The 15,354-nt window shown below is 36.9% G+C and overlaps 1 protein-coding gene across 1 annotated transcript; it reads left to right on the top strand.

Annotated features, from left to right (window-relative positions):
- Positions 1–8,152: 8,152 nt before the first annotated feature.
- On the top strand, positions 8,153–15,100 carry LOC137731922 (MOB kinase activator-like 1B). Its single transcript, XM_068471184.1, has 7 exons — positions 8,153–8,294; positions 9,580–9,628; positions 10,129–10,237; positions 11,065–11,158; positions 12,424–12,557; positions 12,655–12,818; positions 14,644–15,100. Exons 1-7 carry the CDS (start codon positions 8,272–8,274, stop codon positions 14,716–14,718), a joined length of 648 nt encoding a protein of 215 aa, XP_068327285.1. The 5' UTR covers positions 8,153–8,271; the 3' UTR covers positions 14,719–15,100.
- The last annotated feature ends 254 nt before the right edge of the window (positions 15,101–15,354 follow it).

The raw sequence follows: 15,354 nt of genomic DNA, 5'->3' as shown, positions 1-15,354 counted from the left end.
ATCTAAATACATAAACAATAATATAAATTAGTTTGATTGTTGATTAAGTCACACGATTCGGGTCTTTGAACCGAATGACACCACCCACCATTTTTGGCAAATTCCATATCCCTCAAATAGAATCCGAGAGTTATGTTGAACTCTTAGCGGGGTATGGGAGACTCACCATTACCAAGCCCACCTCAGAATTATATCATGTTGGTTAGCAAAAATAATGATGAGAGAATAACACTTTATTCATTTACAACTCTTGTAATTACCCATCTAGTTTGGCCTCTAGAGAATGAATGCCTCAGAATTATATCATGTTGGCACCATTGCACTTAGTTAAGTTATTCCCACCATGCTTAGTTTATGTAGAGGTTCAAGCACAACCTCAGAATTATATCATGTTGGTCATACTCGTTGTCTACACTCACCTCATCATATGTTTATGGACTCCTCCTGGATGTAAGCCCATACTTTGTACTTCCCCATTATAGGGTGAAGCCGGTGCATGAGTCACAAACGATTGGAGCCCACCACGGTGGAAGGCCTACGAAGAAATGTTCAAAACATCTCTCGTTTATCAACTTAATATTCTTTGTTGGTTGAGGGATTTTAAGGTCTCATCAATTTTATTTATTTAAACATATTCAAATAAATTGTCCTATTACAACTACTAGTCCAAATTTAATGAAATTAGTAGCATATGATATCCCCACTATTCGTTTTCATAAAACAAATCAATATCAAAACATTTTTCAAAATATTGGAGATATATATAACTACTAATTGAAATCATTATAGTTTAGTAGCGTATGATACTCCCACTATTTGTTTTGAGAAAAACAAATCAATATCAAAAACGAATTTTTCAAATATTGGAAGTAACTACTACTACTACGGTTTTTGCAATCCTTTGAAATTGGACTTTATAGTTATCTTAGGCTCTTGGATGACCATGGACTTATTGGGTTATTGCAACAACGAGCCAACATTGTTGAATAAGATCTCGGGGAGGTTGTGTCATTTTAATTACGTGCTTTTCAATTCAATTAAAACATTTTTGATTGAGCCTTTAGAAATGAAAGACAATGATTCATTGCTAATTAGGGCGTTGGACCCATTTAATCTTTTTATCTCATGTCAAAACCCTCTTTTAAATATGTCTCCTTACCAATAGTTAAAGAAACTCTAGTCTAGTACTAGAGGGAATCAACTAACTAAAAGAGATTAAGAAGTAATAAGAATTACAAACCGATTTGTACAAATTCCTACAAATTACACATACTAAGAGGGAGAGATAGATTAATGTCGAAACGTGACAAGGTCCAATTGAAACAGTAATTAAAACACATTCCCAAGGTTCAAACAATTTGATTTTAGCGCCTTATCTCATAGCTCAATTATCGTTTAAGGCATAAGTCCATAGTCACTCATTTTCTAACTACTTAATCATATTAAATAATCAAATGGAATGCAACATATAAACAATTAGATTTAGTGCATATGGGCATAATTCAATGATGAGTTTAAACATTAAACAAAATTAAAATCAAACATTTCAATTTTTAAATAGTAGGGGTCTAAATGCAAATATGAAAAAGTTAGGGGTCAAATCATAAATACTAAAAGTAATACCAAACTTTTCATGATTACAAAAGGACCCTCAAGTGGGAAAACCACTTGAGTTGGCCGGCCAAATGAAGGGGGAAATGGGTAGGTCTCACCCACCTTGCATTATTTCAACATAAAGAAGAAAAAGAATTCAAATTATGCTTGCACTTGATTTTGCTTTAAGAAAATTAGGGAAAAAGTTTTAAAATATCCTAAAGAAGTCTAGGATTGAAAAAACATTTTGTAATAAATATTGATGATAAGAATATCATCCAAATCCATAAAACAATTTATGAACTTAAATAAAACTATTTTCAAAAAACAAAACCATGAACACCAAGAACATAATCAAGAACTTCAAGAACACATTTTTCTAGCTTCAAAGTGTGTGTGTGAGGTTCAAAACAAAACACAAACACATAGCCAAAAAATCCCCTTTTTGCCGTGCCCTCCCTATGATTCATAACCCCAAAAAATTGTTCTAAACTTACTCTTCATTCATGCATCCAAAACACCTTTTGCATACATATCTTTTCAACTATTGATTCACAATTTTTCAACATTTGAAAAACAAAAGATAAACATACTTTGAATGAAGAACTAATATGTCAAACATAAAATTAATACCCATATGCATAAAATCCAAAAGGACACATCAAATATAAACCTTTGGCTCATGATACCACTTGAAGGGAAATCTATGAGATTCATGTGGGATTTCTAGTGACTAGCATGCATATACAATTCAAAATTTATATACGAAAGCAACGGAAGCATGTCATACATTTTATCAAAGCTATAGTCATGCAAATCCCCTTCAAGATGCATAGGTTTATATAAGATGCATCAAAACAAAATTTATAAGAAGAACAAACTAGAGGTTTAGTTTTATACCTCTTGATCTAGATCTTAGACCAAGGATGGACCACCTCCAAGATCTTTGCTCCTCAAACTCCTTGAGCCTAGCCTCCCTCCTTGCTTCCTCCACTTTGTATAGTAAGTGCTCCTAGGTTCTCTTCAAGTTTCCAAAGATATGAAAACCTCTAAAGATCCTCACCCACTTTGTAATGAGAAAGATGAAGGAATAACCAAAAGGGTGTATAGATGATTAGTTAAATCACCCCCTTGGTGGCCGGCCCTTTGTGTTCAAGAGAGAGAGCTTTCCTTTTTCTCTTTTGTTGTTTTAGAACACATCAAAACCCTAATGAATCTTTCACTATAATGTTCCTTTTATTACATAAAGAAACAAGTCAACAATTGACCTTCTCTCTCCCTCTTTTTGGCCGGCCATATGTGTTTGGTTTGGGCTTTGGGCTTTTAATTATTTCAAGTCATCCAATGCTTGAATAAAAGCCCAATGGGTTTTGGCCCAATGGGCCTAATTAAACCCGAACGTTTCTATAAGCCCAAAACGATCTTTATCGCTTTTATGATTTCTTTAGACTTTCTAAATTAATCAAAACACTTAATTAATCCAATTAATTATTTCCTTCATCCATTAGTTACTCACTACAAGAGTGTATTGGTGAACAATCTTTTAGGTTCTAATTAGCAAGGCAGTGAGGTGATTGGCACCAATCCAATTGATTATCCAATCACTTAGTGAATTAAAACTTACTTTTAATTCACCTTCCTTTTGATGACTACATTTAATCATCTAGAAGAACTCACAAGCCATGAGTGACATCTAACCATATATCATGGCTACCCAAGCTAATGTAGAAGTTTATTCGGAGAACCTATTCAGTTGGAATTACAATGTAATTCGATCCTTCTCTAACACAATACTCTCAATCACATCACTAGGGTATGGATTTATAATGTCAAACCCCTAATGTGATTATTCCTTCTTATACGATTCAATTGAGACGTATAGGAACGCTTTCCTTTATTACGCTCGATACTTCGGCCGAAGATTCCCGAATCATATCTTAGAGTATTCATCCTTTCTTATCGAGGATTAGAGATTCCTTGTTGCGCATTCACTTGCCTTCATGGCTAAGTGGCTTAACCCCAACGATGCCTTGGACACTCGCGTATGGAATGACTTTAACATAATCAAAGATTAAGTACTTAACCACAAGACAACGACGATGCCTCAGGTCAAAGGATTACTTACATTATTCCAACCATTAGAGTTACTTGCTTGACATGTGAGTAGACCTCCATGCAAGTACTCTCGTTCGATTGTGTTCAGTGAACTCATTCCCTTAATGAGCACCTACATGCTTGTCTTAGTGTCGCTACACGAATGGGATGAGACTTTCCATCCTTCCAATTGAAGCAGACATAGTATGTACCGGTCTATGGATTGTCAGTATCCCTCCGACAATCCTTATGACCAAGAACCTTTTTGGACATGATGGTTATGAGAAGAAGGTCTCTGTAATCTAACATCATTAGGTTACTTCTTCCATCGATCCATTGTCCATGGATTCACTATTTAGGACATATTTTGTTCATTGAGATAGTCCTAATTAGTATCTTTGCCTTCCGATGTATAAGAGTCATATATACATCAATTCATTGTCCTGAAAGGTTTCTTCCAAAGATTGACTTTCAGGGCATATTTCCAACATGAGTTTCCACTACTTGGGTTTGAGATTGAAGGTTCATTCTTGTTTTTCTTATTTATCGACGAATGAAATGACGAGATGATGGTTGGAGTAATGGTTCGCCAGAGTGAATAATGAGTGGTGATAATGTCGTAGGGCTCACCGTAGTAATATGAGGGTGGTGGTGGTGGTGTGTCTGTTTACAGAGAAAGAAAGGGAGATAGTTGAGAGAGAAGGGTAAGCTGAGAGGGAAGAGATGAGAGTTGAGGGGAAAATGTCGTCGAGAGAGAGAGAGTTGAGAGAAATAAAAAGAGAGAGAGAAGTCACGGGAGAGAAGAAAGGAACACCCTAAAAATGGGGAGGGATTTCGACACATGTTAACTAAGGAGAAGTCCCAGATGTAGAAATATGTCCAATGGTAAAATTACCAAAATGCCCCTATCATTCCGATTCTCGAAATTTCTTCATTTTAGCGCCAAATTCAATTTCACTTGAGCTTACACGTTTGCAACGACGAGTCCTACAAGTGTACGCCAAGGGAGTGGGTTTTCGTAAATTTGCGTATTAAAATTTTGACCGTTGGAAGTCTGGGTTTATCATTTTTTGTGTTATTCCAAAAGTTTTCTTCTTAATACTCTTCTTTTCTCTTGGTATTTCTTCTAAATTAAAGTTTGATGCTGAGGTTAACAACTCTAAGAAATCAATCTTGAAAGGTATGTTTTTAAAATGAATTTCTTTTGCAAATTACTATGTTTTCTGCTTCTGTAATTAACATATGAGATGAGGGACCGTGATTTTCTACAGCCGGAGTAAGGCTAATCTGAATATAGTTACCTCAGAAGTCCGGTCATGGACTCACAAGCTTCGGGCAGAGTTGTATCAAACGAAGTAGCGGTGCCACCATCACTCTACTCCGGGCCAATAGGTCGAGTCCTAGCTACTCTGTTGGATGACCATGCTTGTTCTGCAAGACACATGATCTGATCTGGATATGGACACAATGAGATCCTATAAGTTTTGGAGTTCTTACAATCTAGGGATTGGCGCGCGCTGCAAGTAATCATAACTCTTAAAAGTGTGCAATATCTACTTCTAGATACCCTCTAGGATTCTCTTGGCTTAGAACGAGGATTCTACCCTAAAAAGTGTCTCTCCCCATGTTATATATACACCCATCTAGGGTTCATCTATGGTTATGCAATCTAAACACTTCAATTCTCTTGTCAACTGCTTGAGTCTAAAATCATTCACTAACTTGATCGTCAACGAGCCTTTAGCCGGCATACCCCCCAGTCTTAGGCTTACTCACAGTTGTTTACTGTTTTGCAGGTTGCTTGAGTTTGTGCTCAACCACTACTTACGGCAATGTGCAATTTGGCTCTAATAATTAGTGCTCTCGTTGAGAGTGAACTCATATTCCTCCCGACCAAATCACTTTGCCAATTGACATGTCAGAAAGCTTAGTTAAAAACAACAACTTTGTCGCTTCCAAGGACGGGCAATATCCACCAGAAGTATGATGGCGTTGCCACCATAGACGAGATGTGGGAAGATGTCATGAAAATTTGTTTATCCCTAGAAGGCGTCCGGCGAAGCCCACTGACTAAAGAACCTACTAGACTTACCAACATGAAGGCACTCATCAAAGAACTATTTCCTGTTTTGAAGAATTGGTTACCCGGAGGGCGAAAGTAATTGATCTAACCTCCAAAGAGTCATCTCAACACCCTATCCTAGAAAAAATACGTACAAAATCCAGAAGGCTTCAGGGTCTCCACTCTATCAAGTGCCCAGTGAGAGAAACAACTTCTGGGATGAACTACATATACAATGAGCAAGAATATCTGAGGAGCATCTGAAAAGCAAGAAAAACGGCTTGAAAGAAGCCAAGAATGGTGGTTGCCATCAACAAATCACCAGCGATCGGTTCCAATATTTTGATGTTCCTTGACCGTGATTTGGAAGATGTCTACTCGCCTCATGACAACACCTTCACCGTTAGGGAATCAAATCTCCCATGCCCTAGTGAGCCGCGTCCTAGTCGATACTGGCTCGGGAGTTAGCATCATTTTCAATAATGCCGTTGAAAAGATGAGGATTCTCAACAACATCAACAAAGGGAAGATAACCCTTCACTCCTTAAACGGGGCATCGATGTGATCTTTAGAAACAGTAAAGCTAGCAGTCTAAGCAGAACCTACAACCACCTAGTGATCTTCCACGTAATGGATTGCCCGACTCCCCATACTGCCATCATCGATAGGAATTAGTTACATAAGATGAAGGCTATTCCGTTTAGTCAGCTCCGCAGACACGCCAATCCTTAGATTGTAAAGACTTCAAGATTATAGAAAACCTGTTGATTCCTTACTAGATTAGGTTTCCGTATCTTGCGGAATAAATATGGTCAATCTCAGCGAAGTTGTTGAACTTCACCCATTGATTCCGAAACAAGATGATAGGGTATTGCTGCTCCGTTTAGTCATCCTCGTAGCGGAAGTTGTTGAGTCTATGACCAAACTTATGAGGTATTCATATTCCGACCTCCCTTACAGACCCCGAAAAATCATGGTTCAATAAATTTTATAATATTTTTTAGATAGTTTCATAGTTGTAATGTAATACTTGAAAGGAAAAAATTCTCACTTCCTTATTATTGTAAGTAACAACACAAAAAGTAAAAAATCAAGCCGCAAAATTCACCCAACACTCTATGTTACCGACGGACCCCCTCACCCTATAAAACCTGTAAAATAGGCCTAGAATAATCAAAAGTTATTAAGGGCCTGTTTGGTATCCTATTTGAATTTTTTTATCATTTCTCAAAACATTTCCTGAAAACAATTTTCTTTAAGATTCAAAAACTTGATTGGTTTACAATTTAAAATTTTTAAATCTTACGACTTAAACAAGACAAAGAGATCTAAAGATAGGGGGTCACAGGAGAGCGAGAAAGAGGAGAGAGAAGGAAAGAAAGTAAGAGATGATTGAAGGAAAGAGAAAGAAGAGAGGACCAGATGAGATAGAGAGGAAGAGAAGTGAGAGAAAAAACCAAGAGAATGAAGAGAGCAGATTGGAGAAGAGACGAAAAAGGTAAAAAAAAAAAAAGAGGAGAGAAAGAAGAAAAGAGAGAGATAGATTTGGAGTGAGAGGGGAGGAGGGAGAGGAAAGAAATATGTTTTTAGAGAATATACTATATTTTTGAGTAAGTCTTGAGTTCAATTTTTGAAAATAATCATGTCAAACAAGTTTTTAAGGCCTAAAACTTGAAAATTGTTTTTGAGTTTAAAAAGTTGGATTCAAGTAGAGTACCAAACAGTAGGGGTGCAACTCGGGCGGGTTGGACGGGTTGGAAGGTCAACCTAATCCTAACCCAACGTTTACAATTTGGGATCAGGTTCGGGTTTACTTGAGTTGGGTTCGGGTTGCCCAACTTTTTCAAGTTTTAATCGGATTCATACAAAGTTTGAATTAAAATACAAGAAATACCAAAGCTAGTACCAAAAAAAGAAAAAGAAAAAGAGGAACACTTCATTGTCCGTAGCTAGTACTCAACTCTAGTCTTGTCCTTTGAAATTCTTGCAGAAAAACAAAGCTAGTACCTAACCAGACATAGACTACAAGCCTCCTTCAAGCAAAAATCAAAGTGTGGCCGCCAGAAAAACAATTGCTTTCTGCAACTCCATGCACTTTTCTATCATAATCCATCAAAAGTCACTTGTGAATCCTCTACGAAGGTGCAAAGATCATTGAGAAGCATGTTGCACAGCTCAACCCAATTGGGTTCGGTTGGGCAAATGATCAACCCAACTTAACCCAATCAATGAACGGGTTGAAATTGGGTTAGGTTCTCGGAGGGGGAGGGGGGTTATAACTAAAAAAAAAACCTGCTTGTTGGGGTTTAAGGTTGGATTGAATATGGGTTGGGCCAACCAAGTTGCACCCTTACCAAACAGGCCCTAAACTTTTTTTTGTTTGTTTCTTTCGTGTTTACAAAAAAAGTAAGGGCCTGTTCTTTTGTAAATCCGATCGCATCTCAAAGAAAGGCGAAGGAAATTGACAGTACACAAACCCCTATTCCTTCTCTCTCTCTCTCTCTCTCTCTCTCTCTCGAGCTATGAGTCTCTTCGGTCTGGGCAGGCAAGTTCAAACTTCTCATCCCCCCAAGAATGGAGCTTTCTTCCATGCGTGTTTCATTTCTGGTGTTATTTGGTTCTGAATCTTTTGATGGAAGTTTTTGTTTCGTTATTTTGATTTTCTGATCAGTTGATGGCCGATGTGTTATGCTGGAATCCCTATCGCTTGATCTATGAAATTTGTGATTTGATGTATTCTTTTGGATTTTTTTCCTGCCACGGTTATATCTTTTTGTTAATCCACCATACTGATACTGTAGGTGTTGTGTAAATGGAATATTGCTTGGTAAGGAAAGTCAATGATTCGTAACCATGCTGCCGTTGTTAGTTGTTAAATTTTAAGCATTTTTGTCGAGGGACTGTGGCTTATCTACTTCCATCTCTTTGTACAGTTTGCCAGTTTATTATCTGTCCCTTTTTAGAATTCTAGTGAAGTGGCAAAATACTTAGCAGAGTTTATATGCAATTTCTTGTTGGAAGGTATTGAGGTAGGGAGAAAGGATTGATTTGTTTGGGTGTAATATCTAGAAGGAAACCAGAGGGTGGTTTAGGGCGTGGGTGATTTGGTCAAAGAAAAATGGGGAGATGCTTGTGTAATGACTGTGTAGGTTTCCTTTGTAGAGGGTTCTCGTCCACTGGAAAGTTTAAGGATTTTGCGGATGTAAAAGGGTTGAATTCTTATGTAGGTGTGATGCATTGTTTGATTTTTGGTGGTGTTCCTTGTAAATAAAAGGAGGGTTTTTGACAGTTTTGGAGAGGAGGGCATGGAAGTTTGCAGGACAATGTTCGATTTGGGTTTTCCTTGTGGGTTCAGTCTATGGGCATTCCTTTTTATGCTGTATACTGTTGTTTTTGTAGGTGGCAGTTTTCTGTTATTCGATTCTACTGGTTTTTAGAATTTAATAAAATTTGGTTCTTAATAAAAATAAAAAAACCAAAAGAATTAGACTTTTTGCTTCTGTCGGGACTTCTCTGTCAAAACATTTTGTGATTTTCATGATTGGAGCGGGAGTTTTGAACTGAGGGCTATTTGAGATGCTCTTCTATCAGTTGGTTTAGGTTTGTTTCTTTGGTTTTTCTGTTTCTTTTGTTGTTTTACATGCCATTTAGTTTACTTGTTCATGCTTCTTGTATTCCTTGTGTTTCCTCTTAATAAATAGTGTTTGTTATTTTCCTGTGTTAGCATGTGCATGTACATAAATGCAATTTTATTTGCTTCTTAGTTGTTTAGTACATTATGAGATTAGTCACTATCAATTTTGTAAAACTGAAGTTTGCTAATGGTGCAGAAACCAGAGGACATTCCGCCCGAAAAAAAGTGCACCTTCAGGGAGCAAGGTTGTTCACCTTTAATTAACTTGTTCTCCCTGAGTTTATTATGTATCTAATCTATATTGGTTCATTGTTCTTCCCATATACAAAAGTTTTATTGAGTTTTAGTAGCTGTTTATACCCATATTATATGGGCATAAGTTGTAATTTTAATTTGCTTATTTTCTCATCTGATTCTTTTTACTTAGAAATTGAATTGTACTGATAAATATTTTTGTCCTTGCATTTAGCTACTGCACGTATTTTCTCGTAGTGTTTAACCTCATGATGTGGGATTTAAAATTTTAAAACTTTTATGGTTTAAACCTGTACCTGTGAGTTTAAATCTCTTAAATGATAATATGGACAATTTGGAATGAGAAAGGAGCATGTTCAAACCTGACTTGAATCAGAAATCAGCATTCATGAAGTTATAATTTAAAGACGCAAAGTGAAAGTAACTGATTTTATACTACAATCATATAGGTTAACTGAAATCATTAATTTTTTTTTTTCTCTTGATGCAGGGTGCTCAGCTTAGAAAGCATATTGATGCTACACTTGGTAGCGGCAACCTAAGAGAGGCAGTAAAACTTCCAACTGGAGAAGATTTAAATGAATGGCTTGCTGTCAACAGTTCTCTCTCTCTCTCTCTCTCTCTCTCTCTCTCTCTCTCTCTCTCTCTCTCTCTCTCCCACTCACACATCACAAACTGTAATTTATAGTTTGTTTTGTCCATTAAATGGTTGATACATGGTTAAAAGTTTTGTTTCTTGTCAAGGGAAGAACATATGGTTGCATAAAATCTCTGTTTAGCTTGTTGTGTGATGTCTTAGACAGTAAAAGTTTCTATGTAAAAGGATTTACATGAAAATGGGACTCTTTCCTCCGAATTTCTTTTGTTTGGATGCAACTTGAAATATTATTTGAAAATATATTTATGTTTTTATGTGTCTCTCGTAGAAAGGATTGTGAGAAAATAGCTAGAATTTATAAGTATAGAATAATCAGTTGAAAGGGAGTGACTTTACTTCATAATATTACCATGTTCCAGACAAAAACCAGAAATTTGTAGGGCTTGCCTTTGTGTTTCTTCCAATTAAAGAAGGGAAAGAGGAGAGAAATGAGGTATTGAAGAACAATGAGAGTCGAGGATAAAAATAGTAGGAATAGATAAAACTACGACTAAGTACAAAGACCATTTTACGTGTTCTTGCTCCTTCCTTCACATCTGATCTCGTGTTCCTCATGTCCCCGCACCCTGACTAAACGAGTAAAAAACACAAAAAAAAAAAAAAAATGAAAAAACGCAACAATTGTGTGAATTTCATTTTCTCAAGTCTTTTAGGAAAAATAAACTTCGTTACAATAGTCAAGTACCTTCTTCCAGCAATTTTCTTTTTACTTCAATCTCTTTTGTGTACACTATTTCTAAAATGTTGTTGTCGGTGTTTTAATTTCAGCTGTGGATTTCTTCAATCAGGTCAACTTGTTGTATGGTACCCTCACAGAGTTCTGCACTCCAGAGAATTGTCCTACAATGACTGCAGGCCCCAAGTATGGGAGTGTATCTTTTTTTATTAAAACCGTTTTGCTCTTTCTTTCCTGAAATCATTAGTTTTGTTTGGGGTTTTACCAATGTGTTACTGGCTTCTTGTCTTTCTACCAAAAGTCTCTGGGGAGCATGGAAACACACTAAGTACAAGAGTTTAAGAAAGCTAGATTTATTGATCCTGAAATTAATAGCAATTGGGTCCGTTTGCTAGTAGGTGTTCACATATTGATAGACTATAAATAAACTATTAATTTGACTATCTTATACTGACATGTTTAATGCAATTAATCAATACTACCATGAAAAGGATTAAGTATTCAATATCAATATTATTGAGATAAGGTAAACCTCCGTATCTGTTGCATATCCATATCCCCGCGTGTCAGATACGGGATACGGAGGTAAACCTCCGTGTCTGTGCAGGGTAGGATAAGATAAATGAAGTTTCTACCTATCTCTACGTCTTGCACCACCCTGTCCCAACTTTTGTGCTTCATGGGAAACCAACCTCCTCTTTTAAACAGTATGTGGACCTTTCATGCCTCAACTTCCCCTTTCTCTTTTGGATTTTATACCTTTCTCTCAGCACCAATGTATTAAAAGGCTCGCCTCAGGGCGCACCTAGATGTCCTCTGAGGCTGGGTGTGTGAGGGTTGCCGCCTCTATTTTGAGGGAGTGGACGGAAGGCATCGTTGGAGCCGCCTAGGCACGCCTCAGGGGCTTTTTATTTTTATTTTTTATTGCTATATGTGTGCTCATTGTGCTTTTCATCCTCTATTATATATATATATATATATAATATAATATATGTATATATATGCGTGTATATATATTTATAATATATGTGTACGCTTGGTGTATATTAAAAAATTTAGGTCCCATGAGGCTTCGCCTCACGCCTAGGCTGGGCTATCCCTCAGACGCCTTACCCACGCCTCACACTTTTAACACACTGCTCAGCACCAGTACTTGCATAATTTCTTATACCATTCTGGTCATTCAGAATGTGGTTCGTCTGCTAACCAACCTTTACCTGGCAGCTCTAGAGTTACTATTACATGAAATCAGTTTTGAAATACTGTCAGCAACTTACTACACTTTTTTCATGTAAAACTTCTGAAAAATTATGTACCCCCAATTTCTCTTTTTACCTGATGGCTTGGACAATTTTAACGACTGATCAAATTGTGCCTACAGTAACTTTTATTCTAATCCAGCTTCTGTTTTTGATTATGAAGTTTGGTTTTTGTTTATTAAAACTCTACAGGTATGAGTATAGGTGGGCCGATGGTGTACTAATTAAGAAACCTATTGAGGTTTCGGCTCCAAAATATGTTGAATATCTAATGGACTGGATTGAATCTCAACTTGATGATGAATCCATATTTCCCCAAAAGCTTGGTAATACTATTTGTTACGATATCTTCTCTTCCTCATATTGTGTTGTTCATTTAATTAATATAATTCATTGTCTGTTCACTTTTTTTTTGTCATTCAGGTGCACCATTTCCCCCCAATTTCAGGGAGGTTGTGAAGACGATATTCAAAAGACTGTTCCGTGTATATGCCCACATATATCACTCTCATTTCCAGAAAATTGTGAGCCTTAAGGAGGAGGCCCATTTAAATACTTGCTTCAAGCATTTCATACTATTTACCTGTGTAAGTACTCTTACTATTGCAATAACTGTTTTCTTTTCTTTTTGAAAAGTATCTAGTTGTATGTTTATTTATTTAATCATTGTATCTTGTTGATGACGTCGATAACATTCTGAAATTGATTATCGTCTTGCTTTGACTTCAATTGGCCGTTGAATTAGGCACCCCTTTGGGGGCAATCCACGTGCCCTAAACTTTTGGGATCTGTTCTTGGATTGAGTGAGCAGGACAAAGGATTGGTGGAAAGGGGTGGGGGGTGTGGGGGTGGGAGTGGTTTGATTGTGGTCTAGCTGTTGGTAAGGGGTCAACCAAGGTTTTGATAAAATGCATAAAACAAAAACACACCTCTGACATCAGAGTCACAACTCTCAAACTACAGCAGCTTCCCGATCTAATTAATTTATAGTAAGTAAACTCTCTCTACAGGGTATAGAGGGTGAAGCCCATAAGGAATCTGCGACTTTTCACAAACAGCGTTGAATTGTAACTGAGGAGTAACCCAAGCTAACCTGTGCAACCTCAACCAACTACTACCAGAGACCCCAATGTACACCCAAAATGTAAGGACAAGCTACTTCCAGATTCTGTCTCTCTTTTGCACAAAATACACCAGTCAGGAGACAGCCAAATATTGGATCTTCTCTGTACTGAATTGCAAGTGTTTGCTTTTCCGTGAGCTATGATCCTAGCCAAAACACAAACCTTAGGAGGAATGCTAGACTTCCAAATCATTTTAGGAGACTGGAACGGAGACAGAAACTGCTTATCACAGTTACAATTGAAAAATGTCGTACATGGGAAGTAAATCTCTGCGAGCTAGTCCTTCAGCTCCCAAAGTACCTGATAGGAGTGAGTGATTTGACTTTGGAAATCCAGAGAAAGTTGTGTTATTTGTATTTTGCTAGGCTTGACATCGAGGGATAAAGGAAATTATCAAGGGCATCTGAAGCGCAAGTGAAGATCCTTATGACTGAGCATGATGGGGTCGTCAGAAATCAAATATGAGTGATTCTAAGCTTACTGCACTTCCAATAGAATTTGAAAGAAGGGTTAGCGTGGATGTTCTTTTGGAGAACAAGTGAAAGAACCTTTGTAATTCACAATTGGCACAACCTGCTCTTGCTAGGTAATTCACCATTGACTATTAGCGAACTTAGAGGTAATGTAAGCTTGGATCCATCACATCATGGCTTGTAGGACTTGTGCCAACAACAAATGCAGATTGGTAATGAGTCATGATTGGTAGTGTCTGGAAGAACAGCCTCGATTCCTTTAGCAATGAGCTTTGAAATGATTTTATGTAGTGTATTGAAGCAGGAGATAGGCCTCAACTCGCTCACTTTGGATGTGTTGGGGGCTTCAGGAATAAGAGTGCCATCGTTTATTTTCTGCTTTAGTAAGCATACCTTGGTCACGCTTCCATTTATTGGGAAAAGCCGGTGGAATGTGTCATACAGTTAGAAACGTCTACTTTTGTGAAACTTAGGTTTGATTTAATTCCCCAAAAATGTGGTAGGAAGACATGGACTATGTACAGTTTGATTGTATTCCCAAAAATGAAGCTAGTGGGAAAAAGTACCAATAAATTGAGATGCTCAAACATTCAATTCAATTTTATCAAAAGCGGCATAGACATGTAGTTGTCCGAACACCTGTCATGGCTTTATTGTTATCCGATAAAAATTATATTCCTGGAATAAGAGCATAACAGTTATGAGAGAACGATATTACTAATGCATAAGAGTCATGGCTTTATCTTACTTGATGGACAATACTTGTTGGTAAAGCCGTAGGCTGATTACATTATACTGCGTTTTTTCTTTTGCAGGAATTCGTGCTAATTGACAAGAAGGAGCTAGCTCCACTGCAAGAGCTTATAGAATCCATCGTTGTTCCTTATTGAACACGGTTTGCAGATCCCAATAAGGAAGCATATTTGAGTCAAATAATCTCTACTCATCTTTACAGCCTGCTACGTTGCGTGGTATAAATACTTTTTGTGCATATGCTGTGTGCCTTGGACTTGAAATGTTTATTCGCTGCTAATTTATTTCCATCTAAGATAGTGTGGAAAGAAAACGGGCAGAAGTTGCTCTTTGTACAAGCGGCTGAACCGGAAATGGCTGAAGTCGATCAGCTCAAGTTTTAGCTAGCTGGTTTTACTTTGTAGAAACATTAAGTGAGTGTTGTATTTGTATTTGTTGGTTTTACGTCAAAAACTAGTGGCTCGTTAAATTTAGTTTCAAACAATTTGGAGAATAAATAATGAATTGTTTGAAGCAATATGCTCCTTAAATTTCCTTAAATTTCAATTCTATACAACTAAGGAAATCTTTTAATTTATTTAAAATTGTAAATATTCAATTAAAGTACTAATGTATCCTTATTATGTAAATGTTTATTGAAATTAAGGGTAAAATAGAAAAAATAAGGACATGAATGATATTTTCAGAAAATGGTCGACAAACGGTCTCTCGATAATTTGCTACCAATTGTAGCATACTATGCATGTGCTTATTAAAATTTTAAAAATAAATTT

Source organism: Pyrus communis, chromosome 4 (genome assembly GCF_963583255.1).
Source record: "Pyrus communis chromosome 4, drPyrComm1.1, whole genome shotgun sequence".
Classification (NCBI taxonomy): domain Eukaryota; kingdom Viridiplantae; phylum Streptophyta; class Magnoliopsida; order Rosales; family Rosaceae; genus Pyrus; species Pyrus communis.
The sequence above is the reverse complement of the archived record's forward strand: the minus strand, read 5'-3'. Positions and strand labels throughout refer to the sequence as shown.